At 36.9% G+C, this 27,767-nt stretch overlaps 3 protein-coding genes across 5 annotated transcripts in view; all 3 read right to left on the bottom strand.

Annotated features, from left to right (window-relative positions):
- UVRAG (UV radiation resistance associated) overlaps positions 1-27,767 on the bottom strand; it is a 329,246-nt gene that overhangs the window by 105,718 nt on the left and 195,761 nt on the right. For both annotated transcript variants that reach the window (XM_027579444.1, XM_027579443.1), the window contains one exon: positions 22,648-22,813. In XM_027579444.1, the coding sequence (XP_027435245.1) occupies positions 22,648-22,813 (166 nt within the window). The remainder of the gene's footprint in view (positions 1-22,647; positions 22,814-27,767) is intronic.
- Positions 1,127-22,764, bottom strand: LOC113914311 (60S ribosomal protein L31-like). Of its 2 annotated transcripts, none has more exons than XM_035722865.1 (2): positions 22,648-22,764; positions 1,127-1,557 (listed from the first exon to the last, which is right to left on the bottom strand). In XM_035722865.1, exon 2 carries the CDS (start codon positions 1,544-1,546, stop codon positions 1,169-1,171), a length of 378 nt encoding a protein of 125 aa, XP_035578758.1. In that variant the 5' UTR covers positions 1,547-1,557; positions 22,648-22,764; the 3' UTR covers positions 1,127-1,168. The 2 variants fall into 2 exon arrangements, with proteins under 2 accessions (XP_035578758.1, XP_035578757.1); XM_035722864.1 differs by having other exon boundaries at positions 1,127-1,604; positions 22,648-22,728.
- LOC113914310 (40S ribosomal protein S2-like) lies at positions 2,768-3,580 on the bottom strand. Its single transcript, XM_035722863.1, has one exon. The coding sequence runs from the start codon at positions 3,578-3,580 to the stop codon at positions 2,768-2,770; it is 813 nt and encodes a 270-aa protein (XP_035578756.1).

Here is a 27,767-nt window from a genome sequence, read left to right on the forward strand (position 1 = left end):
TAGGATGCTTTCAACTTCAAGTGACAGAAAACTCAAATCAACTGATTTAAATAAGAAGAATGGAGACAGACTAGTTCCAAAATTGGCTAACTCAGGAACTTGATGGCTTTATCCAGGACTCAGGTTTTCCCATCTTTCTATCCTTAGAAAATTGGTTTAGACCCATTCATGGTCATAAAATGGTTGCAACACATTCAGGTCTCATTTCTGGAGACAACATCTAGTAGATGATGATGGACTTTTCTCCCGTGCCATTTGTCATACATCACATATATATTATATATACATTTTTCATTAAAGTACAACATATAGGTAAGTTCAAAACCACTGAATTTTCACAGAATTAATGCTCCCATGAAACCAGTTCTGAGATCAAGAAATAGATTATTATTAACATCCTAGCCATGTCTGTCATAGTGCATAAAACCACTCCCAGAAACACCCCTTAAAACTAGCCAGAACTGTGACATATTTTATGTCAAAACCAATCACTGGTGAGAGGAATGGGAATACCATGGTTGGTAAAAAGCCAGTTGTGGTTTAGTCTCTGGGGCCCACCTTCCATATAGTAAATGAAGAGAAAGGGTAACGAAATTGAGCTTCACTAATAAAAAGGAAGCCAAGAATGGTTGTGGGTAGACAAGCAACTGCATCTGCCATAGCATCTCCCACAAGTCACTAAGCTTTATAAATTTGGTGAACATCTGTGTATATCACTTTTTATACTTTTTAAAATTCAAATGTTTACATAAGTAATAATGAGCCATGCATATCATTCTGCAACTTAACTTTTCCCCCTCAATATTGTTTTTTGAGAACTATTTTTGCCAATATGTGTGTGTGTGTGTATAATGCGTTCCTTTGAAGTCCTAATTAGTATTCCATCTTACATATATTCCAAATTTGATTTCTCCACTCCATTACTGATGAGATGTAAGCTGTTTAATTTTTTCTATTTATTCGTTAGTACAAATGATAAATTTATTATATTATCTTTATATGCCCTCCTGTGAGCAAGTTTCTCTAGTATGTATGTACAGTCTCTAAGTATGTCCCCATTTTACTAGACTCTGCCAAAATGTTGCTGCTGTTAATCCTAAAGAAAAATGTGTAGCCTTGGAAGTAAATTTTTTTTTTCAGTTTTATACCTTTATTTGACAATCAGAGATTAGTTCTCATCCACATTAACTGTCTGTAGATTTTTGAAAGTGGTGACAGGTACATAGGTAACCAGTGTGTAGAGCTTGTTTGGTGAATCTTCATCCTCGTTACGTTTTCTGGACAACCGCACATGGATACGGTATGGAACATTCCTTATTCCTTTAGCCCAGACAGCTTTGTTGAGCCTGGTGTCAATGCGCACATCTGGAGTTCCCATCTCCTTCATGGCAAATTTCCGGATCTCTTCGAGTGCCCGAGGGGCACGCTTCTTGAAACCCACTCCATGGATGCGCTTGTGAATGTCGATGGTGTATTCTCTGGTCACTACTTCGCTGATGGCAGAACGGCCCTTCTTCTTCTCGTCACCCTTCTTCGCGGGAGCCATTCTGCCGGGCCCTGGTTGGAAAGCGGAAGTAAATTTCTTGACCTATCGGTGACTCAGTCTACACATCAATATAAGGGAGATAATAACAGTATTAATCTCATACTGCTTTTGTGATGGCTGTGACAACTGCTGTAAGATATATATAACAGCAGTACCTGAAACACAGCAAAAGCTACTATAATTTTCTGAGTGATTACTATTCTCTTGTTATTTATCTTTATATTTCTAGAATAAAGTATAGGGCCTATTCATATCTGTTGTGGGTTTTTACTGTGTTCACTTGGCTAAGCTGGAACTATTTCCCAGAATACCATTGCCCATATGGATCCAGGCTAGAGTTGAACAAAAGATAAATTTGCATGAGGTTTGGAAGACAGAAGTGAAGCAGCGGCCATTATACCCTGAAGTTCACAGTGGTTAGACACAGAAAGAGGCAGACATAAGGCTGCCTACAGAGTCCATCTGGTCTTTGTGCTCCTGTTCTGCATCTAGCTTTTGTTCCCAACGGCTGGCCTTACTGACAAATCGTGACTCCAAGCCCACTACCAGATGCAGTGGCAACAGTCTTCCATAGATGTCTCCACCTGCTCCCCTTTGGGGTTCCGCTGAGCAGCTGGACAGATCTTGCTTCCCACTTCCTGGACTGAGTTGCCCACCTGCACTGGACTTCTGAAGGGCCGGTCAGTGACTTTTCTCTAATCCTCCAACTCCCCCTTTCGGGCTCTTATTCAGCTTCTCTCACAATTGTGTAATATCTTATTCCTATAAATAATTACCTTATGCCAAACACTCAGTGATTCTGCTTTCCTGACTGAAATCTGACTGATGCAACATCCTTTCACTATTTTTCAACTGAGCTGTTTAACTATTGAACCAAAATGTTCTTTATATAATCTAGATTGATTCCTTCCTTTCTTCTTCTGTTTGCTATTTTTGTGCTAAAGTTTTCACTAATTTATACTCTGGTTTCTCTTCAGATCGCATAAATCTTTCACCTTTTACTCACTAATTTATAAATGGAAACTTCTTATTGAATACTGACAGCAATAAGGGGTTCTCCCATGATTTTCTGGACAAAGGCCCCAAATGTGCCCCCCAAAATTTGAGTATCCTATAATTTTTTTTAACAAGCTTTAGTTCACTTTATTTTTCTTGTATAAAACTAGGTGGTGGCCACAGCTGGAGCCTGGGTCCTCTGCACAGAGACTCTGGTGTGGGTCTTCACAAGACAGTCGTGAATTCCTGATATGGAGACTTGGTGAACACCGTCTCCTTCCAGAGGTCAGGGGTGAGATAGCTGTAAGTCTTGGAGATGGCATCAAAAGTAGCCTTAGCGAAGTTCCCCAGCATGGCAGTGCAGCCTCTGGCTGAAGTGTAGCAGTCGTCGATACCGGCCATCATCAGTAGCTTCTTGGGCACAGGGGCTGAAACAATGCCAGTGCCTCTGGGGGCGGGGATGAGATGCACCAGCACAGAGCCACAGCGGCCAGTCACCTTGCATGGGACAGTGTGAGGCTTGCCCATCTTGTTTCCCCAGTAGCCTCGCCTCACGGGGACGATGGAAAGGTTGGCTAGGATGATGGCCCCACGGATAGCAGTGGCGACCTCCTTGGAGCACTTGACACCCAGGCCGATGTGTCCGTTGTAATCTCCGATGGCAACAAACGCCTTGAACCTCGTCCGCTGGCCAGCACGGGTCTGCTTTTGCACAGGCATGATCTTCAGAACCTCATCCTTGAGGGATGCTCCCAGAAAGAAATCAATGATCTCAGATTCCTTGATAGGCAGAGAGAAAAGATAGATCTCCTCTAGGAACTTGATCTTCATGTCCTTGACCAGGCGGCCCAGCTTCGTGATGGGGATCCACTCGTCCTCGGCCTTGCCTCCACGAGCTCCGCGGCCTTGACCCCTGCCCCAACCACGGCCGCAACTGCGGCCCCGGATGCCGCTGCCGAAGCCTCTGCGGAAGCCGCCGCGGCCTCCCATTCCAGGGCCCCCCGGGCCTCCAGGGCCCTCTCGCAGCACCGGCGTCATCCGCCATTTCGTGTTCTCTCGGAGAAGTACCCTATTCATTTTTAGACAAACTAATTTTTTTTAAAGATTTTATTTATTTATTTGACACAGAGAGAAAGAGCACAAGTAGGCAGAGCAGCAGGCAGAGGCGGAGGGAGAAGCAGGCTTCCTGCTGAGCAGGGAGCCCGATGCAGGACTGGATCCCAGGACCCTGGGATCATGACCTGAGCCGAAGGCAGATGCTTAACTAACTGAGCCACCCAGGCGCCCTGGAAACAAAAACTTACTCAGTGTTCCCATTTCTTTTCGAATCAATATTGTTACATTTCTTTAAAAAAAGAAAAATCCATCCTACCTTTTAAAAGTTGTTCAAAGTACATTATATGATTTTTCAATCTTTATTGTATCTGCCTTTTTCTTGTTGTCATAAGTCTTCTCTGTATTTTTTTTCTTAACCATTTAAAAAATATTTCTTCCTTGCCATTCCCTCTAATCTCTACTCCTAGAATTCCTATTATACGTTGATACCTCAATCATCCTCTATGTCCTGTAAGTTCTGTTTCATATATTTCTCTCTTAAGTGTGTCCTCTCTCCTTAAGTGTGTCCAGTCTAGTATTTATCTTAAGAGGTTTTTTGTTTTGTTTTGTTTTTTAAGAAAGAGACTTTTCCTTTCCAATACGACCTTCTAAAAAATCTTTTTTTGAGCCACAATTGCCTATTTCTGTTTCATAAGCCCCCATTCTTGTTTTATGGATGCTATTTCCTCCTTTATCTTTTGAGAATTCTGAATATATTTAAAAGCCTTTTTTTTTTTCAAATTATTATTTCTATTTCCAAAGGTGTGCATTCTATTTTTTGGCTTCTTTCCCACCTGAGTCCTTGAATTTCCCCTCTGGATTTTCTATTCCCAGGATGTTTTATAAAAGATTAGAGTGGAAAAAGAGTCAATTGAAGAAGCCATAAACAATTTAACCTTCAGTGAGTATACTACTCCTGGACGGATAGTAGATTGGGCAGTCTTTATGTGTATTTATGGTGAATCTTATTTTTAGTATCTTCTAGGAGTTAAAATGTTTGGAACACAATAGAGAAAAGAGGATATTTTACTCAAAAGATATCTGGTGAACATAATGATTCTAGGAATCCTTGTGTTTTTAAGTATTATCTGATATTGCTCTATGTCTATACATGTGTACACTCAGGCACACCCATGTGTGAAACTCGTAACAATAAATCATGGTATTTCTAATTCAATATTATAACCTTTTATTTCACTGGCTAGGTTTGAGCAGATAAACACTATTTAACATCCCTCTGAATTAAACTTGTCAAACAAATAGGTCCTCATGCTAGCATATTTTTGCTGGGAATAAGCACTGGGTCATTTAAGCATGTTATTTTCACTTGAAAAGCCAAAAAACTAAAATAGATATCCTGAGCAAAGTAACTTTTAAGTTGGTCCCAAAACTATAAAGTACTTTCTAGTCAATAATCAGTCCTTTACTTTTAACAACAAAATGGCTGTTGAGACTGTTCCCAAACCACCTCTACCGGCCATATCTTTCTTTGCTCAGACTGAATGGTCTTTCTTGCTCTCCCAAGGGGATGCCTAATTAATCCTACAATGTGTTCACAAGACAAGGGCATACCAGATAAAGAAAGAAGTGATACTGAATAAACGGCATGAAATAAGGTAGTTTTTGTTATTTCTTGAATTAAATAATAAGTTTAGATAATATGCTCACTTTCTTAGTCTGTATCTGTTCTGTAAAACCATCTAGCATAAAGTCTATTCATATGGCAGATAGTACTATTTGTGGGATTGATTTTAAACTAATCATTTATTTTATTTATTATTTTTTAAAATATTTTATTTATTTGAGAGAATGAGAGAGAGAGAGAGAGCACATGAGAGGGGGGAGGGTCAGAGGGAGAAGCAGACTCCCTGCTGAGCAGGGAGCCCCATGTAGGACTCGATCTGGGAACTCCAGGATCATGACCTGAGCTGAAGGCAGTTGCTTAACCAACTGAGCCACCCAGGCACCCACTAATCATTTATTTTAAAGAAAAAAAAAAGATAGTTTTAATTGTTGATGTTGCTCATACTGTATTCCAAAGACTTAGAACAATGTCTGCCATACATTACACACTTACTGAACATATGATGAATAAATAGGTGAGTAGGTTCATTTGTGCACCTATAATTCTGATACCATATGGCTTGATTTTGAATTTGCACTTAATAGTACAAAACTGAGTTAAGTGCTTATTCCAAATTGCATACTAAAAAGACAGGTAGGCTTCCCCCAAAATGATACAAAAACGGGAAGGGGAGCTTCTCACAATTTAATGTGACTAACCCGTATCCTCTTAGAATGGAATACTACTACCTATCATTTCCCCTGAAAATCTGAGGGAAAATAACAGGCTATTTACCAAATTGCTTTTCAACCAGCTTATGAATCTCCTATTTTGTGATTTAAGCAGAGACCACAATTAATACAGAAACCAGAAAATAATAAAATAAATTCTGTCTCTCGTGCAGAACAATATTTAGCAAATTCAGTATTAGGAGGCTGCTTCTAAAAAAGTTTTTCTTCTAGTAAGTAATTTTTTTAAAGCTGGAATGACAAAATTATGCTACTGCACACTCAAAAACAAATATTTCCTGTATGGAATATCTTACAACATAAGTTGTCTCAATAAATTCATGCGTCATCTACACATTTAAAAGAGTTTTAGTACAGGTGTCAATCAAACTCCAAGAGACCTGCCACTTCTCATTAGCTTACCAACCTTATATTTATACAAATTAAAATAATAAAATGCTTCAGTTGCTTATTGGTGTGTTTAATTAACTCAGAGCAATAAATTTCTATAACTTACTACAGTTAACACTTCTAGGATTTCATCACTAGACTCTCCACACCATGAACCTGGGAGCCATCATTTACATTAATGAGAGTTACTAACAAGCAGCATGGGAAAAATTAATTCGTTTGTAAGTCTTTTAAAAAGGTTTCCAATAATATAAATGAGTAGCACTCAAAATTCTAGGCATTATTAACATCAATATTTGCTCTAAAGGAAATAGGGAGAACTACTGCTATAAATTTAAAACCAATCAAGAACTGGTATATAGAAATGATATGAATTATGAGAAAAAGTAACCACCCACATCAACCCTGTGTTAGTAATGAGAAAGAAAGAAGCTGTATATGAAGAAACATGTATTCCAGGCTTAAAGGAAGTAGTTGTAAAAGAAAAGAATGTTTTATAGTAATAGAGATTCTGAAAGGAACAGTACAAAAGGATAGACGCACTTTAAGAAAATTAAATGCCAGCTATATAATTGTGAATAATTTTAATACAGAATAGAGGTAACCAAGAGATAATCTAATTATCTATCATAATGGGATACAATAAACATTTGTAGACCACATCCATATAAAAGCTACTCAGGAATCTAGTATATAAACCGGGAGTGAGGTTGTTGGGAAAGGTTTGTAAAGGTTTGTATTATCAAATTATCCTCTGAAATAGATTAACTGAAATTTTCACAAAGGATGAGAGCTCCTTTTCCTAGAAATGTTCACCAAATTAGGTACTAAAACATTCTATTTTTCCCAGGTTGTATCTCTTCTGGTATAAATTTGTATTTGCCCGACCTGAGTATCTTTTCTTACGTTATTAGACATTTAGGGCTTGTTCTTCTGTAACAGCTTCTTTACATACTAGGTCCATATTCCTGTTGGGATGATTGTTCCTTTTCTTATTGATGATATAAAGGTTTTACTTATATATTCTAGATACTGACCCTTGGTTAATTTATGTGCTAGAAAATATTTTCCGATATGTAGCTTGCCTTTTCATTTTTGTGTATGTTTTCTTTTGTTTTAAACAAGTTTTTTTCTAATGACAAATTTATGGATTTCTCATAATATGGTCTGTGTGTTTCTGTGATTCATTTAAGAGATCCTTTCCAAATTGAAAACTAAGGACTTTCCAAGTTTTTCATTTCTACTGGAAAAAAGTAAGATCAAAAAGTTCAGGTAGATGGGAAAGAAATCAATGCTGTGACTACTGTGTGCATTTATTCAGGGTACAAATATTTACTGAATGACCATATGCAATGGTAATTTTATATAAATTCTTTTACTCCTCACATTTCTCTAAAGTCATTATCTTCATTTTCAGATGAGTACACTGAGGATGGTGAGGTGAAATAAACTGATTCAAGGTGTGTTTAATGCCAAAGTTCTTTCAAAAGACTGAAATGGGAAGGTCATGATTTCTCCTTTCCTAACTTTAGAATACACAGTTTTTATTATTTAAATACCAATATGGTTTTTATCCCTGTTAATACATACAAAAGTGAATGTATGTTTAAGTCAAATTAGTCATATATTTATCATAACCAATCTGTGATCCAAAATACTTTATAAAGTTATATTACTATGCCTTGAATAAATGTATATTGATATGAACCACTTATAGCTAATCAACTTTGAGAGTCATTTTTATTTTTACATAGACTACAGACTGAAATATAAATTTTTCCTTCTTTTATCTATGCCTGAAGAAAACTGCTGAGCAACTTCAAGTGAAGTCACTTTACAAAGCTAGGTGAGACACTGGAAGCTTTGGTCAATGGACAGGTGTAATACCTCTTTTGTGTCAGTGTATGTGTTGGTCTGCTGCATCTAGCCTTAGCTGGAACATCTCTTAATCTTCTACACGCAGAAGCTCTGATGTTTAGGGGCCATCTCCTCATGCATGCCTATGCTGGCCACCCCCAACTCAACCCCATTCTGATCTCCAACATGGCCCTTATCATGCTATGCATGACTGTCTGCCCACTTACTGTCCATTCCTGATGCCACTTCAGCAATGAATGATTTTACCTAATGCTGGCATCTTGAACAGTAACTGATAACGGACTAGTCCTCAATACATGGTTTGACTGCTGTGATGTAACCTTTTTATAATTTAACTCTCCTGTGAATTAACTATGTATGAGTTAACTCTCCAATCAATTTTTCATTTCAAGGAATTAGAGAAGAAAAACACTATGAAAACCAGTCGATCATTTAATCTGATTCAGCAGTAATGTTTGGTGATCTTATTAGTTATAAATTATTACGGGGAGGGGTATAAAAATATGGCAGCAAATAGAACTCTCTGGTTAAAAGAATGACATAAAATTGTTTTATAATGATACTATTATCCTGGACATAAATGTTATCCTTAGAAAATTGTCTAAAGAGGGGCACCTGGGTGGCTCAGTTGGTTAAGTCTCTGACTCTTGGTTTCGGCTCAGGTCATGATCTCAGGATCTTGGGGTGGAGCCCCGCATCAGGATCCCAGCTCAGCAGGGAGTCTGCTTCCCCACCCCTCTCTTTCCCTCTGCCCCTCCCCCTGCTTGTGCTCAATATCTCTTTCTCTCTCTCTCTCAAATAAAGCTTAAAAAAAGAGAGAAAATTGTCTAAAGAACTATTATCATATGATGTTTTGGGAAGTTAAAGTAAGTTCACATGTACCTAAAAATAATTTTTTTATTCTTTCCATGCATTTGTTTCTTCAGAAAAACAGAGTCCATAAATCACCTACTCCAAACTTTCTGGCTTGATACAGTTATCCCCATATCTCTCATTATTTGCCTACCAAAAAATCAAACATATAAGAACTAAAGAAAAGAACAGTGCTACCTTCAATGTAACACCAACAAAATAAAGTCTCATTTATTAGAGTAAATGATTAATTCATATCAGAACCCAAAGCATCTATACTGTCATATGATACATATTGGCAGACTCCAAAAAGCCAATTCATGGACTACCTGGAGAGCTCCCTGATGCTCTCTTGAGAAACACTGATTTCACATATTCTAATAATGTAACGTTCTTTACCCCATGACACCATGACATAGTCCACTATTAACTAAATATTTTATCCTCCTCCACCAACCCTGCCAAACATTACACTGAACCTCTATTCTGATTTGAGTACACTGCAAACCAGAAAAGCACTAAGTTCAAGTTGGGGTCACATGTCAGAGTCATCTGGTTTTCTTTTTTATCCCGCTGTCCCATTACATTACTGTATTTTAATTTAGTTAGTTGCAGAAAGCTGAGATGACAATAATACTAGAGAAGACTTCCTCATCCAGATAATAACATCAGCACTGTAAAAGCACACTTCATTAAAAACAACACACACAACAATATGCTTCCAAGTGTCAGCAATGAAATAGCTGCACAATTACTTTGGACTCATTTCCCACATTTCCCTTCTCTCAATGGAATGCCTAATCTTCACAAGGTGTTCATTTCCTGTCTCACCCAGCAACCACCTTCTGCATTTTTATTTTGTTGATCGCTCCTGCTTAAATTTCCATGGGGATTCCTCATTTTAAAACATGCTTTTTGCTCTCACTCCTGAACACAACCCCATCAGCACTGCTGCCTGTGCCTGGGATTACAACAGGCACTGGAGTTAATAGCTTGCCATGGTCCTACGGGACCGTATGAAATAATGATCGTCCTGGCCAGAGCATCTAGAGTTAAAACTATGGGCCTACGGTGTGGAGTGTCAGATTACCTAATAGCATTTCCAAAAACTGAACATCTCTTTTGCTCTCCTAATTCAATTCAAGAAATATTTATTGAGTGTCTACACAATACAAGGCTCTCTGCAAGGCAATGGAGTTAAGTTTGATGCCAAGTAAGATGCAGTTTCTACACTGAAAATATTTTGGATAAGAAGAGGACAGACAACTCTAGCACATGACTTGTATCACTGGATTGTTGTTAAATGAAAAAGAGTATACATAAACTTAACTTCATTCTGAGACAGTACTTAGAGAGAACTGCTCATAGGATTAAGGAAGGCTATGAGAATACACCAAACTATAGGAAATCAAGAGTTTATGAGAAAAGTTTTAGATAAAAAGAGAAGGGTTTTATGTACAATTCCAGGCATTCCAGATAAGCAGAATAGCATAAAGAATATCAAGGTGAAAAATAATGTAATATATCTGGAAACCAACAGTTAGACTGAAGCATTGGTTATGAACTCAGAGGGAACTGGGATAAGACCAAAAAAGTAAGTAGCAGGCCAGGCTGGGAAACAGTTTGTTTGAACATGCTGTATTTTCCTTCAGCACTCACTAAACTGATAGCTTCTAGGATACAGACACTTGCTTGACTCATTAGTAGATAACAGGCACTAACCTCCCTGCATAGTTGAAGTCAAAGAGCCAAGTCTTCAGACCTGGAAGTTTTTTCCCCAGCACTATGGGAAACCTCACTAGTCCTTTGCATTGATATCACTGACTGAAAAAATGATGTACTTCGTGGCATTACTATAAAAGAAAACCTAGTGCTATGCCACTGGGATTTTTGATTTTCCTTAACCTTTCCTTATGTCCACCTTTCCTGTTAGCATCTACATTTAATAAAAAAAATTACATGGCTGCCTGGAATTCCTGTTCCAAAGCTCAATGTATACATAAAAGTAGCTGCAGATTTTACTGGGAGCATCTTCCATGTGCCAAGCACTGTGCTTCATTTAATCCTCATAATAACCTAGTGGCATGGGTATTATATCAGGCAAACCAAGACTCAGAGAGGACATTTCCACAGCGGCTCAGTGATAAGAGGTGAAGCCCACATAATTCTAAAGCCTTATATAATTGGAAATAAAAAATCAAGACAAATCCTACCAAATTTAAATAAATTGAGGCAAGAGAGAGAAGGAAAGAGAGGCATTTTACATTGTACCTTTTAGAGAAAAAAACAAATGTCAAGTGAACCAACTGATAAATGGGATTTAAATAATTAACATTTTCCACCAGAACTTAACAGAATGACAACATACAAGAATTCACATCATGGTATTTTCATCAAAGAGATTTCCCTAAATCAGGAAGAACAGTATTTCAGTCTCATATACAGCCCCTTCTTGATAAACATACTTATTTCATCTCCCAAGTGTTTGCTTAAAAGTACTACACTTATAGTTAGCATACCATCTTCTGGGCTTGCTTTCCTCAGTGGGCCATATTAGAGTGAATGCTTAATTAACTTGTTACATGACCTCATTTCATTTCTCAACCTGTTTCTCCATGTGTGAACTGAAGGGTTAAGTCATAGGATCTGATAATACTCTGGTTCTAAAACACAATGAATCTGTAATTCTTCATAGACATAAACATTTTTTTTCTATCTTCATTTTTGTTCGTTCCATGGTGTTCCCTTAGGCAGTTATAATGGAGTCAGACCACAGACATTTGGGAAAGTTTTCACACTAACAGAGATTTTTTTCATCCTAGGTCATATTCCTGTAAAGTGAAAAAGCTGAAAGAATAATTGCATTCATTTCAGTAATATTAGTCACCTTGAAAAATATTTGTTTGATTATACTTTTAAGTTATACAGCAAGGAAAAAATTAAAAAAAAAAAAAACACCAAAGCATTTGGTCCACCCAACTGCCTTAAGTTATCACATTTGTTGTTCAATTTAAGGTCTGAGATCTAGGATACTGAGTGTTCTAAATGCCAGCATCTGAGCAGCAAACTATAATAAAATGAAAATGAAAGGTTATAAAGAATATTCAAATTTATAGGATAAAGAGAAGAGTTGAAAATTAAAGCCACAGCACTGAAGCCTAATCATGATGTGAAAATCTCTACTTCTGGAAGGAGGCCATCAGATTTAACTGGATGCTATGAAAGCAAACAGATGCTAATTTAGTGAAAACAGCAACCCAATTCTGAACGGTCAGCATTAAAACAGCTTGATTAACAAAGAGAAGCGGAGGATTCTTATAGGAAGGAGTCTGTCATTCTTAATATAAGATGTGTCAGCAGGTAGTTAAGAATGCCTGAAGCAGGTAATAATAGAAATGAAGAGTCAGAAGTATAGCAGTCTAAAAACATTTATGTTTTTAATATAAGTTTTATACCAACGAAAACCCAGGTGCTGGTCACTATTTCTATAGAGAATTTCCTTCTTTGCAAGCAATGTTCATGGTATCCTAATTGCTTCAAGGAGATACCATTAGAAAAATTCTCATTCATTTATTCAACAAGTCAGTGTTGCCAAGTCAAAAAGTAGGCTGAAGGAATAGAGAAATAGGGAGTCTCTCAGCTCATGGCCACTCTGAAAATTCCTGTCTCCTCCTTCCTGGCAAAATGCAATCTAGTTATGCTGAAGAGCGAGCTCCAGAAACATCTAGACATGCCACGGTGGCTGCAAGAAAACTAAAAGACTCTAGTCACAGGACTGGAACCTGTCTGACCAGTCTCCTTATATATAAGCATATATGACTGCCTTATGCATTCAGTCACAGAAAAGGTGTTAGATAATTAAAACAGACCATTCCTTCTCTCATGGGCATCAGATCTACATGCAATGACTATGATCTGGGCCCAATATTATCTGTTTTTGAACATACCATATTTTCTTTATATACTCTAAAATTTCTGTCTCTAAAAGAAACCAGAATCAGCCAGGTAAAAAAGACAACTCCTAGGGTTTAGTCCAAGATCTTCCATAGGAATAAACATAAGAACAAAACAATCAAGTAAATGGGAAAAGCAGCATTAACATGTGTCTAGGTGCCAATGATTCCATTATAGAAAAACAGTTACCCATCTTTTAGAGTTTTGTAAAAGTCTTGTTGTGGACAGGTCAGGAAGTTTCGAAAGTGCGTGCCAATTATACCACTCCTTCTGAGAATAAAACAACAACCTTAAGACATTTTTTGAGAGCTTGAAAAAGCCATATGCTCTGACTGGCTATGTCCTAGCTCAATGATTGTTTCAATAATCCATCCGGAACGTATCATCTAGCAGACAGTTAAGTAGCACAATAACAATGACTAATACATTTCATTTCAAAAATCACTTTAAAACCTACTTTTCAGTCCTCAGTGAAAGAAGAAATAAAGGGTAAAAGAACATTGTGGCTGGACTCTGGTTACATTCCTTCGTGTTTTGTGGTCTGAGCCTCAAAATGAATGCAGCACAGATTTCAGAGTTTCCCTTTACAGTGTGCAGGTGCACAAGTAATGGTTTAGGCAAGGCATCAGCAGTTCAAACCTGTGTTTCAAACAGGCCAGACAAAGAACTGTCTCCACCCACCTGCACAGCAAAACTGGCTAAATAGGACTCTGAACTCCACTATCTCATGTGCCAATAGCCAGATGAAGCAGGTAATCAGAGAGGGCAGAGGCTGAGATTCGTAGGCCGATTACAACAAGTATAATGTATCCGATGAGTCATTCAATTCCTATTTTCCATCTCCCATGAAGACCTGATTCCATCTAATAACCTGGAAAGGTTTACATCAACATTGACACACTCAGAAGAAAAGAAAACCAGGTCTCATCTGCTATTCCAATGATCCAGGCTAAGAAAAACTGAGAGACTGATTCAATCAACAAGCATAATCAATAAATTTATTTTTATTTATACATCTATTTGTACATCTATGTTGTTCCAAAAAGGATACAAAGTGTTTTACTAAACTGCATAAAGCCACCTAAAATATTTGATAGTTTATAAAATCTGAGACAGCATCAACTGTGAACTGCATCATTAATTTATGTACCACTAAGAAAAGATAAATGCTCTCAATCATAATATGGCATGCCATTAATTGTAAGATGCACCTCATTTTTAACAACATGACAATGTCAAAAATATTAATATTAGAATCAATAAAATACAATATATGTTTCAGTAAAGGGGGAAGACAGAGGTAAAATGCAAAAATTAGTTCACAAAAATGCAATTCCTGTGTTTCTTGTGGCTGCCAAAGAAATGGGTAACACAATAACCTAAATCTAGCTGGCCTTCCCAAACTAGTTAGGAAAATAAATTAATTGATAAACAAATTATTGCTACTACTCACACTGGGGCATACTATTTGGAGCTGCCCACATGTTAAGCTGCTCCTTCACAAATTAAAGTGTGCAGCTGATCTGGAGAGAGAATATCATTTTAAGGGACACCCTTCCTTCAAGCTCCCAAACTGCTTTTCTTACATAACTAATATTGTAAGTCATATCACAATGTACAAATTTGATAATTTGATAAATTTGATAAAAACCTAGAGATATTTAATTTGTTTAATATGGAAGCTAGGGAATGTTGGGAGGAGTGACCATTCTCAAAACTACAAGGTAATGTTATGTGGTCATGCTTAATTAAAATCATGGGTCCCCTTCATCCCTTATAAGTAATGTTTTTCATCATTAAACAAACAAATGGAATGATGGCAGCTAAAAAAGAGGAGGAGGTAGATCTAAGGACTTGTCCCTCCAGAGAAACTTTTTTTTTTTAAAGCAAAAACTGTTAGAATCAACTTTACTAAAACTCTGGAAAAAGTCAAGAGTGTACAACAACAGGCTGAACACTGAATCAAGAAAAAGGAAACTCAAAATCAAGAGGAAAGCTTCACAGAATTTCTATTCACACTATCCTTAACTCTATCCCCAACTCAGCAGTGATCTTGAAGAAAGTAGCCTGCCATTGTGGGGCCTTGATCCCCAGTGCATAAGAGAGCCAAGCAGACTTTATTCCAAAAACATTTATGTCTGTCTGTCCTAATTTGTCTGGGGGCTACTCGAAGTACAATGCAAGGGGCTTGCCTTGGCTTTGCATAGTCCAAACTACTCACTCAGAGGTGAAAAGCAGGGGACATTGTTCAAGATATAAGGCAAACAAATCCCATAGCCTCCTTGTACAGAAGATCAAGGCTGAGACATACAAAAGACTGTCTAAAGCCTGGGAGGTAAAGCTGGGGAGAGTTTCTTTGAAAAATTAGTGTTTTCAAAAGTGCCTGTATATAACTGGGGAAGGAAGAAGTTACCTACATGCCCAGAATAGGATGCATACTCAGAAAAGACCTGAGAAGGTCCTAGGCTTTCACCTTTGGCTGAGTGCTAGGCTTACTGAAAGCAAGAAGTGAAGGCTTCATGTTGAAATGAAAGGACACCAGACAAACTCAAAGCTGTACAAAGAAATAGTGATCGCCAGTAAAGGTAACTGCATAGGTAAATGAAAAAGTATTATGGGCACACAGTGTATAAAGATTAATTTCTGACAATAACAACATAAAGGTGGGAGGACGGAGATACAAAGGGGCAGAGTTTTGTATACAATTAAAGCTAAGTTGTTATCAATTCAAATTTGACTGTTATAAATATAGGATATTTATTATATATATTAACTGTAATCCCCAGGGTAATGAATAAGAAAATATCTTTAAAATATATTGAAAAGGAAATGGTATACCAAATCAAAAATGTGTACTGAATCAAAAAAAAGGGGGGGGCCGTAATGGAAAAAATGAAGCACAAAAAGGTATACGAAATACAGAAAACAAATAGCAAAATGAAAACAAATAGTACTTCCATACAAATAATTATATTAAATGTAAGCAGATTAAACTCTCCAATCAAAAGGCAGAGATTTGCAGAATGGATTAAAAAACATGATCCAAATATGCTGTTTGTAAGAGATTCATTTTAGATCCAAACATACAAATAGGTTTAAAGTGAAAAGATGGAAAAGATGTTCCATTCATACAGTAACCAAAGGAAAGCTGGGGTGGCTATACTAATAGCAGACAAAACAATCTTTAGGTCAAAATTGTTACAAAAAGCAAAAAGGGTTGGGGCACCTGGGTGGCTCAACTGGTTAAGCATCTGCCTTCAGCTCAGGTGGTGATCCTGATCTGGGAGTCCTGGGATCAAGAGTTCCAGGTAGGCTCTCTCTCAGCAGGGAGTCTGCCTGTCCCTCTCCCTCTGCTCTTCCCCCCTGCTAATGCTTTCTCTCTTTCTCAAATAAAATCTTAAAAAAAAAAAAAAGGCAAAAAGGTCAATGAACGGGTCAATTCATCAAGAAGAAATAACTAAAAACAGAAGCACCAAACAAAAGAGCCCCAAAAGAGCCCCAAAATGAAGCAAACATTGACAGAAATGAAGACACAGTCCTACAATAATAGTTCAAGAGTATATTTAATACTACACTTTCAATAATGGATAAAATATCTAGATAGAAGATCAATGAAAATATAGAGGACCTGACAATACTATAAAACTAACTACACCTAACAGATATATATAGAATACTGCATCTAACAACAGTAGAATACACGTTCTCCTCAAATGTATGTGGAACATTCTCTAGGATGGATCATATGTTAGGCCACAAAACAGTCATAAAAATGTTAAAATACTGAAATCACACAAATTATTTTCTCCATCACAATGGAATAAAAGTAGATATAAATAATGGAAGGAAAACTAGAAAATTCATATATATATGAAAATTAAACAAACTCTCCTAAACAACCAATGGGTCAATGAAGGGAATTAGTACTTTGAGATGAATAAAAATAAAAACACAACATACTAAATTAATAGGATGTGGGAATTTATAGAACTAAACGTTGACATTAAAAAAAAGAAAGATCTTGGGTGTCTGGGTGGCTCAGTCAGTCAGGCACCCGTCTCTTGGTTTCTGTTCAGGTCATGATCTCAGGGGTTGTGGGATCCTGGGATTGAGTCCCATGTCAGGCTTTGTGGTCAGCATGGAGTCGGCTTGTCCCTCTCCCTCCCCCTCTGCCCCTTTCCCCCTACCTCTCCCCTAGCTCTTGCACGGGCACTCTCTCTCTCCCAAATAATAAATAAAAATCTTCAAAAAAAGAAAGATCTTATATCAATAACCTAACTTTACATCTAAAGAAACAGAAAACAAAACCCAAAGCTAGCAGAATGAGGGAAATAATAGAGTGGAGATAAAATAGAGAATAAAAAAACAGTAGAGAGAATCTATGAATGACAGATGAGACTGAGAGCAGCTTATTAGTCACATACAATCACAGCCCAGGGAGGAGGACATTACATGCCATGCAGGGTTACATGAGGGTTACACACAGGAAGATAGTGAACAACCAGGGTCTGTGGGAGACAACTTTTTTGTATTAAAAGGAGGCAATGCTGACTGGTCCCTGTGGGAAGATGTGATTGGTTTCTTTCTACAATTCCCTGGCTGGCAAGGAACTGAAATTCACTACTCAGGAATAAGAAGAAACTACACCTAGGTCCCTGGATAAGGAGTCTTGTTTAGATAAGGGACCTTTATCCACAGGAGCAGCAAAGGGAGGGGATATTCTAGGCCTTCCAGGTTTCACCAGACATCAAGGCTGCACATAATACATACCTTAGTTTTAGGCCTTAAACTATAACAACCACACAGAGAATGGGAAGAAAATATTTACAAATGATATATCTGATAAGGATCTAGTATCCAGAATACATAAAGAAGTCTTCCTGCTCAACAATTAAAAAAAAAAATGAATGATCCAATTAAAAAACAGGCAGAAGACTTGAACAGATTATTTCTCCAAAGAAGATAAACAAATGGCAGCAAGGACACGAAAAGATGCTCAACATCATTAGTCATTAAGGAAATACAAATGAAAATTACAATGATATTCACACCAGGAAATGTAAAGTGGTGTAGCTGCTCTGGAAAACAATTTGGTGGTTCCTCAAAGAGTGAAACATAGAATTACCGTATGACCCAGAAATTCTACTTCAAGATGTATACTCAAAAGAACTGAAAATGGATACTCAAATACTTGTACATGAATGCTCAGAGCAGCGCTATTCACAACTGCCAAAGGTGGAAATAACCCAAACGTCTATCAACAGATAAATGGATGAACAAAATGCGGTATATACATTCACTACAATATTATTTGGCCGTAAAAGTGAATGCAGTACTGATTATGCTACAACATGGATACCCCCTGAAAACACAGGCTAAGTCAAAGAAACCTTAAACAAAAGGTCACATATTGTATGATTCCATTTATATGGAATACCCAGAATATAGGTAAAGTTACAGAGACAGAGAGCAGATGGGTCACTAGCAGGGGCTGAGGGGAGGGGGTACTGGGCGGGGGCTGGGGGGAGGGGGTACTGGGCGGGGTAAGAATAGGGAGTGACTGCTTAATGAGTACAGGGCTTTCTTTTGGGGTCATTAAGTGTTTTGGAACTAGACAGAGGTGGTGGTTGCACAACAATGCAAACATACTAATGTCACTGAATTGTACACTTTAAAAAAGTTAATCTTACGTGAATTTCACATCAATTTTTTAAAAAAGAGAAAAGAAAACCCACCAATGTCCCCTTTTGTCAAACATATACATTTCAGGATCTCTTTATATGTTTCTGAAATAATACTTCGGCTATCAACTAACCAATGGTTTTAAAAGGCACTGATTTAAAGTAAACATGTGCTCCCTGCCCTCTATTTACAAGCTGAGTGTCACTGTCCTACCAGATACAGTACTAAATTCCTCCATTTGGTGCCTACCTTTTCTGCCTCTCCTCTTGCAGTTTCCTAAATATAGTGGAGGATATTTCATTTCTTCATTCCAATGAACACAACAGTCTCTCAATCTAGAACAGCGGTTCTCACCCAACTGCACATTAATAAAATCACTTCAGGAGCTTTAAACAAAACAAAACAACAACAACAAAAAAACCCCCTCATGTCTGGGCCCTGTTAACTGAATCAGAATTTCTGGGGAAGAAGACAGGAATCTGGGGGTCAGGAGCTCATTTTTAAAGGCTCCCCAGGTGACAATAATGCGCTGCCAGTGTTGAGAATAATTGACCTAGAATCATCTATATCCACTTCCCTTTAGCCAAGTGCAGTGTTTTCTAAACTCCATCATTCACATATCAGTTTTGGAAAGTTGTGTTTGTCTAGAAATGTAGCCAATTGCATTTGAATTTCAAATTGAAAGCACAATGTTGTTCCTAAGATCTTATCTTTTTTAATGTCTATATATCTGTAGTGACGTCTTTTTTTCCCTTTACTTACACTTGTTTCGCCTATCTCCTCTTTCTAAATTAGTCTAAAGGGCTTATCCATTTTCCAGTTGTTTCAAAGGCTAGAATTTTTTTCTTTTTTTAAATAAAGATTTTTTTATTTATATGCCAGAGAGAGAGAGAGAGAGAGAGTACACACACACAAGCAGTGGGAGCGGCAGGCACAGGGAGAAGCAGGTTCCCCGCCGAGCAGGGAGCCCGATGTGGGACTCCATCCCAGGACCCTGGGTTCATGACCTGAGCTGAAGGCAGACGCTTAACGACTGAGCCACCCAGGCGTCCCAAAGGTTAGAACTTTTGCCTGTATTTTTTTTCCATTGTTCAGTTGTCCATCTAATCTCTGCTCTTACCTTTCTTTCCTTCCTTCTAATTTCCTAGGGTTTAATGAACTCTTCTTTCTCTAGGGGTTTCAAAAGGAGACTTAGATGAATGATTTGTAAATCCTTCTTTTTTCTAATACACACACATTTAAGGAAATAAATTTCCCTCTGGGAACAGATTTAGCTACACCTTACAAGCTTTCATATGCTATATTCTCTTATCATTTAGTTCAAAATAATTTCAAACTTCCTTTACAGTTTCTTCTTTGACCTATAGGTTTTACAGAAGTATACTGCTTAATACCTGTACATTTGGGGATTTTATTATTAATCTCTCATAAATTCCACTGTGGCCAGTAAACATACTGTAAATTACTTCAATCTCTTGAAATTTGTTGAGGCCCACCATAATCAATTTTGGTAAATGTCTCATGTATACTTGAAAAAGAATGTATTTGGTGTTATACGCAACTAATGAATCACCAAACACTACATCAAAAACTAATGATGTACTATATGTTGGCTAACTGAACATAATAATAGTAATAATAATAATAATAATAATAAAGAATGTATATTCTATAGCCATTGGTGCAATATTCTTTACCCATAACTCAGGTCTAGTTCATTGCACTGTTCAAGTCTTTTAGATTCTGATTATCTGCTTTATCTAATAATTAGTAAAAAAATTTAAAGTCCTCTGCTATGATTGTGATTTCCTTGTAATTCTGTGAACTTTTGTCTGTATGTTTGAAGTCATGCTTTTAGGTATGTGTGTGTATAACTGACAGTTTAAAACACCCCACTTTTTAAAATTGCCTTAAACTTCATTTTGTCTGATATTAGTGTAGTTATCTTAGCTCTCATATGGATATTTGCATAACACATCTTTTTCACTCTTATATTTTCGATATTTCTGTGTCCTTATATTTGAGGTACCTCTTGCAAGGAGGATAAGTGTAGTTTTTTATCTTTAAATAGTATATTAATAACATTTACATTTAATGTAACTGCAGAACAAGTTTGGGTTCATAAGTAAAAATTTACTATTTGTCCCACTTGTTTAATGTTTTTTCCTTTCTCTTCTTGCCTTTTTTTGGATTAATAAAGTACTTAAATTTTTTTCTATTTATATCCTGTATTAATTTTTTGCTTGTACCCAACAGTTCTTTTAGTAGTTACAAGATTATGACATGCATCCTTGATTTAGTAGTCTACTACAAAGCAGTATCTTTACCCTTTTCCAAACAACGCTAGGATCTTGGAATACTTTAACTCCATTTCTACTTCCCAACTTTTGTGTTAGTCATGCATTATAATTCCACATATATTTTATGTATATGTATTTCATTATTTTATGACCCTACCATTTGTTTTGTAGTCAAAATTAATTTAGATATACGCACTCTTTCTTTTTTTTTTTTAAAGATTTTGTTTATTTATTTGTCAAAGAGAGAGAGTGCACAAGCAGGGGGAGCGGCAGGCAGAGGGAGAAGCAGGCTCTCCACTGAGTAAGGAGTCCAATGTGGGACTCGATCCCAGGGCCCTGGGATCATGACCCGTGCCGAAGGCAGATGCTTAACTGACTGAGCCACCCAGGCATCCCACATACTTACCCCTTCTATTGTCTTTTTTCCTTCCTGCAAATATTTCCATGTTTCTGTGCTATGTTTATTTTTATTCTGCCTTTAGTTTTTCCCTTAGTATAGGTCTACTGGGATGCATTTTCTCAATTTTAATGGTCTGAAGTGTCTTTTATTTTGCCTTTAATTTGAAGGATTATTTACTGAGTATAGAATTCTAAGTTGGCAGTATTGTTTTATAGTACTTAAAAAAAAAAGATTTATTTATTTGAGGGGGGGTGGGAAGTGGCAGAGGGGGAAGGAGAAAGAAATCCAAGCAGACTCTGCACTGAGCATGGAGCCTGATGCTGGGCTCCATCTCATAACCCTGAGATCACAACCTGAGCCGAAACCAAGAGCTAGACACTTAATTGACTGCGTCACTCAGGCACCCCACTTTATAGTACTTTTAAAATGTCATTGCATCACCTTTATGGTTCCTAAAGATTCTATTGAGAAATTAGCTTTCAGTCTTATTAATGCTCTTTTAATGCTAATCTGTCTTTTTTCTTCTAGGTACTTTTAATATTTTCACTTTGTCTTTGGTTTTCAGCTATTTTACTATAATTTCCCTATGTTTGCTTTGTACTTACTATGGGTTGTATTTAATGCTTCTAGAATTTGTAGCTTAATGTGTTTCATCAAATTTGAAAAATTCTATCATTACCTCTTAAAATATTGCATTTACCCTATGTACTTTCTTTTCTCACTTTGTGACCCCAATTATACGTATCTTAGACCTTTTTATTGGGTCCTACATAAGTCTAGCACTTTTCTATATAACCCATCTTTTTTGTTCTTTATGTTTTGGTCAATATATTTTCTACTGACCTTTCCTCCAGTTCACTAATCTACTTTTCAGACATGTACAACCTGCTGTTCAGTCTTTTATGCTTTTCTTGCTTGTCTGACAAATCTTTAATCATTTCACTTGGTAACTAGCAGGCAACAGGTACTACATGAATACCTGCAGAGTATATAATACTTGTTTCTCACAAAAGCAAATTAAACTTAAAATGAGTCAACCTTGCTATCATTAACAATTTTAAGAAGTGTAGGATTTGATTTATTATAATCTAAATTAATAACCACATTCTACTTAAAAGAAATGGAGCACTTTACAAAGGATATACAAAAAATCACCACAGTCTAGGTCACATTTCATATTTTTAATATACTCCATGTTTCAAACTGGCTTATGTTAAAAGTACATAAAAAAAGATACTTACTCTCTCTCCTTTTCAGTCAGCTTATCATTGATATTATCTTTGATTGTTGATCTAGATCCCTTATGAATTATAGGATATCTTAGGGGCACTTGTAAGAAAAAGGAAATCATGGAGACCAAATGTGCTGTGTAACCAAGGGCAACAGCAATGCTTCCATCATCTTTTGCTGTAAATTCAAAAGCAGAGAAAAAGCAAACAACTATTTACCTTATAAACGTAGCTACAAGATCATAACCAATTTCAAGAGAATAAATAAAATATTAATCACATCTAAATTACATGAATTTTATACAAATCTAAACATATTAACAAGACTTGAAATTTCATCTACTATATTTAGAACTATTGTTCAATAATTACTGTGATGAGATTAGCATTCCATATACATCTTAAGAAAGAGTTCTTAGTACACTCAAATATCCATTACTTTCTTTCCTTCCCAGCATTTTTTTTTTAAAGGCAGAGATAATACCTAGTCTATCATACGATGTGAAAATGAGTTTCAGAGGTTTAATCATAATGCATTATATGAGCATTATGTATTTTATTCATTAACTTTATAATCAATATAGTTGTACTGTTGTACTATTGTACAAATTAAGTCTAAGGTGAAGTAAAAAAGCACAATGCATCCTTATGGGATATGTTCTCAATATCCATAAAGATGGTATTGCATAAATAAGACTGAAATTTGAGATAGGATAGGGAAGAAAAATATTTTAAATAGTAAAAGTAAAATGTCAAAAACCACAGTTAATATATATCCTATTCATGCAATTTAGGTGGAAGCAACTATTAGGAAAAAAAATGTATGTACCCTACAGTCAAACACAAGCATCTATCTTTTTTTTTTTAATTTTATTGTTATGTTAGTCACCAGATAGTACATAAGCATCTATCTTTTAAGAAGTCACAGATAATTACATTTTTAACTCACCATCTAGATTTCTGCTACTACCTACCAAGTGATAATAATCATCAGGTACTCAGAACAGAGTAATACAACAAAACATTTTAAGCCTGCCCCAGGAGGAAGAAAAAAGCAACTGTTTGGTATATAGTATTCCCAAAATACTTTTAAAAGTTCACATACACACACTCTGAAAGATTTAACACATAATCTAGACTATCTCAGGCTAGAGAGAAGCTGAAATAATTGAAATGTCCTTGGCTTGACTGTTTCCTGATTTCTAAGGGTACCTTAACTTCAATTATTAGAAATGTTTTTCACATTCTTTTTAATATTTATACTTAGTTATCTAAGTACTAGCTTCTTGTTGTAGGAATGCCCCTATAGTCATCTATTCATCAGTTCGTTCTCCACCATTGACGACCATGGCAGATTCTTGGTTTCTCTTTGATTATACTATAAAAATAGGTAACTTTCATTGTATACTGCTCTTCCGCCAGGAACTCACCATAGTACTTTATTTATGACAGTCATCAATTCATCAACAATTACTAAGCTGGGCACCTTTTTATATGCTATTTCATTCATTTCATAGATGAAGAAACTAAGGGTCAAAGAAGTTAAGGAATCTGTCTCAAGTAATAGAGTAATACAATGTAGGTTGGCCTGACAACAATGCCTCTGTCCTTAAGCACTCTACCATACTGTCTCAGAAGTTTACTGTGGAACACATAACAATTTCTTAACTTGGGAACCTAGAATGTACCAAGCAGATGACACACATGTACCACCTCAGTTTCTTCACACTTTTCTTGTAAGGGCAAAGAACACAGAGTTCCCGGTGACTTGGACCACGCTAGACTGAGAATGGGCTTCTCAAACTAATGTTTGATGTTCTCTCAAACCAAACTGATAAAAAAAAACAAAACAAAACAGCATTCATTTCAACTCACTACTCAGTCATGCCCTAACTGACAAGAATCCTAATTGTTTTTAGAGACCATGTCCTCTTGCCCCAGTCCCACCCAAGTACCTTGAGTACTATAACACTTTACTTCTTTTGAAGTCTGTATATCACACCACCTTAGAGACTAAAATTAATTACACTACACTGTAAATTCATTACATTATAATTTAATCATCATATAATGTTAGAGCTAGGAGAAACCTTTAGAAATCACTGAGTCTGATGCTATCAATTTAGAGATGAGAAAAATGAGATTTAGGTGGTATAAGTGACTTGCTTAGAACCATATAGGTAAAATCTATGAGTGATGGAATAAGAGGGAGAATTGTATATACACCCCTGCCCCCCAAAATACCTATCCCTGGAGTCAGAGCTGGGACAGTGAGTTCTATCAGAGGTCACTGAATCCTGCGTCTCCTGCTTTCCATAAAGGATAGAGCTTATGGAATTTGAAATATTCCTATCAGTAAAAGAACTTGGTCTTTAAGAAACTTCTTTTGAAGGGAGAGGAGAAGAAGAAGACGATTTACAGTAATAAAGGATAATGCTACACTAAGTTTGGACCTTCCTGTATGTGCTTTACACTAAGCTTTTCCTTTCCTATGTGGCCGGACAGAAAAGAATTTGCAAACTTCTGGAAAGCAGGAGAAGGCCTCTTAATTAGCCTTCCGAACAGCTCAAATGCAAACTGAATGCTTAAAAACAAACAAACAAACAAACCTATCCAATGCTAAACACGCAATCATCTACATTTTTCCATATTTCTAAAAGCTTAATACTAAGGAATTGCATTTGCAAATCTTGAGACCACATCCACATATCTATTAAAAGAACAAAAACGAGTCTTCTAACACACCTCTCTTCAATGATCAAAACAATTTTGCTTAAATTTAAGATAAAAAGGCATCTCTAAAAGAAGTCTCCACATGGAAATAAAAATCCAAACAGAAACAGCAAAACCTAGAAACTAGATAATACTGGAAATCAGCTTTGATTCCGATTATTTGCACTCACCATTGTTTCCACCACAAGACTCCCTGCTCCACCTATTAAAAACCCTAGGTTGTTTCCCATTCCAGGCCACGGTGCTCAGGCACAGCCTCACTGTTAAACACCATGGTGTTGGATTTCCAATATTGAAGCTTTATATTAAAAAGCATTTTAAAAGACCACGGGTGAGGCATTACAGGGCCCAAGGGTATTCCAATACCCTCAAAAGGAAAACCACCTCCTGGTAGGGAAGTCACTTTCATCACCCCAAGACCACTGAACCTCCAGTGGGAAAATGTGAGCTCATGTGGTTAATTATGGCTATTGCCGGCCACGAACCTCAGATGTCACTTTCTGTTGCCAATCACTTTAGCTAAAAAACCAAAAGGTTTAAGGTTTCCAGCATTCCAAGATCTAAAGGACTTTTTACCTGCCAAAGCCAAAACCTGGCTCTCTGGGGTGTGCTTTTCCAGTAAGCATTAATGACGTCCCTAACACCAAATGCAGAGCAGAGGTTTGTGTTCCTTATGCTGCTCTGAGGGTTAGAAAGGTTACAGATGATAGGTTTGTTGGTGAGAAGAAGTTGGGGGAGGGGAGGGAAGGATTCAGGGAGGAACACAGGAATAAACTGTAAGACTCAGGTGTGTGAAAAAGATTCTATTTAACAATGTTTTCAGGGGCTTAAAAACAAAACAAAAATCTGCAGTTTCCTCATAATAATTAATTCTGATTTGTTTTTTAAATGTAGGATAGTTATTCAGAGTGGCAGCTTTTGTGTAATTTTTATGATAATAAATACCATCAACCCACAATGGCCATGACAATATTAAAAATTAATTCAAATGCCCCTTCAACTTATATGTTGGACAAACTATTAATATTCAAATGCATCCAAGTATAATAAGTGATCTAAAGGCTCTTACCATCCTGCCTTCCCAATCACTGAGGCAGCTGATTTGTTAAGGAACCAAGCACCCACTGATCCAGACAGGACAAAATATTTAAGACTCTAATCACTGCCACAGCATCTATGGAATCATTCCATGTTCTCAATGAGACACTGTTTGACATATGGTCTCTCCTTTCCAAGAAATCATGCCTGCATAAAGGGATACAGACACAGAAGGAAATCTGGGTCTCATTACCACAAAAGGCTCTTGTGTTATGGATTACTTAAAAACACACACAAACAATTTTTTTTACGAGAAATGTCTCAGTCAATGGAACTCAAATGAATACCCTTCAGCAGACAACTTTCTCCCATCATGTCCAGGCCTCCTTGGCATACTCTACCAGTAACTTACCCATTTAAAAAAAGCACAATAAAGGTTGGGCCGCTATGGTAGAGTTTCTTAGTGTCAACCCAAGCAATGGAAAGTTTGTCCCAGCAAAGTCTCGTGAATATCACAGAATAACCAGTTTGGAGGTCCTGACTAGAGAAGGACCGCGAATGCAGCTGTTATAGAACACTAAAAAGTCGTCAGAAGTTTGGAAGAGGTTTTATTCAAAACAAGGACACAAAGTGCATCATGGCAGGAATAATATGAATCTTAAAATCAGGCTGACCAGAAATGACTTTAGCTCTGCCACTGGCTAGTATGAGTCTTTGGAAAAATTAACTAATCTCGCTGAGCTTCAATTTTCTTGTCTTAAGAAAATAAGTAGAATTCTTTCTCTCACAGAAGGAATTCGTCCTCACAGTTGTGAGAATTACACAAGAAGCACCACGCATAATGTCCCATGCTACCGTATTTCTCTACCCGCCCAATCTAAAATGTCCTCCTCCTCTTCCTTCAACAGGGAAACACTACTTTGTCTTTTAAGACACCTCAGGCACCATCTTCTCTGCAAAGGTTTTCCTGCTCCCCTCCTGATGGCACTGATTATTTCTACTTTTTTGAATCTGTGTCCCTGTTATAAACTTCAAAGTGTCTGACACAGAGTATGAAATCAATAAATATGTCTTGATGGCTTTGATTACAAGTTTAATGGCCTCACCTGGACTGAAATCTCACTGAGGTAGGATCAATACCCTACACATCTTTGCGTATTCTCAGCACCTGGCCCGGCAGGTGATACACACAAGAGGCACTCAGTGAATTGAGTATACGGAAGTGCCTTGCAGAATGCTAACATAAGATCTTAAAGTCTAACACTACCACATGTGCTTCTTAAAATTTCTGATTGCCGGGCGTCATAGGGATTGAAGAGGGCCTTAGAGTAAAATTACATATTTGTTTCATTTCATCTCCC

The sequence above is a fragment of the Zalophus californianus genome, chromosome 11 (genome assembly GCF_009762305.2).
Source record: "Zalophus californianus isolate mZalCal1 chromosome 11, mZalCal1.pri.v2, whole genome shotgun sequence".
Taxonomy (NCBI): domain Eukaryota; kingdom Metazoa; phylum Chordata; class Mammalia; order Carnivora; family Otariidae; genus Zalophus; species Zalophus californianus.

Excerpts from the sequence above, each read along its gene's own strand:
- LOC113914311 (XM_035722865.1), bottom strand. The coding sequence starts at position 1,546 with ATGGCTCCCGCGAAGAAGGGTGACGAGAAGAAGAAGGGCCGTTCTGCC.
- LOC113914310 (XM_035722863.1), bottom strand. The coding sequence starts at position 3,580 with ATGACGCCGGTGCTGCGAGAGGGCCCTGGAGGCCCGGGGGGCCCTGGA.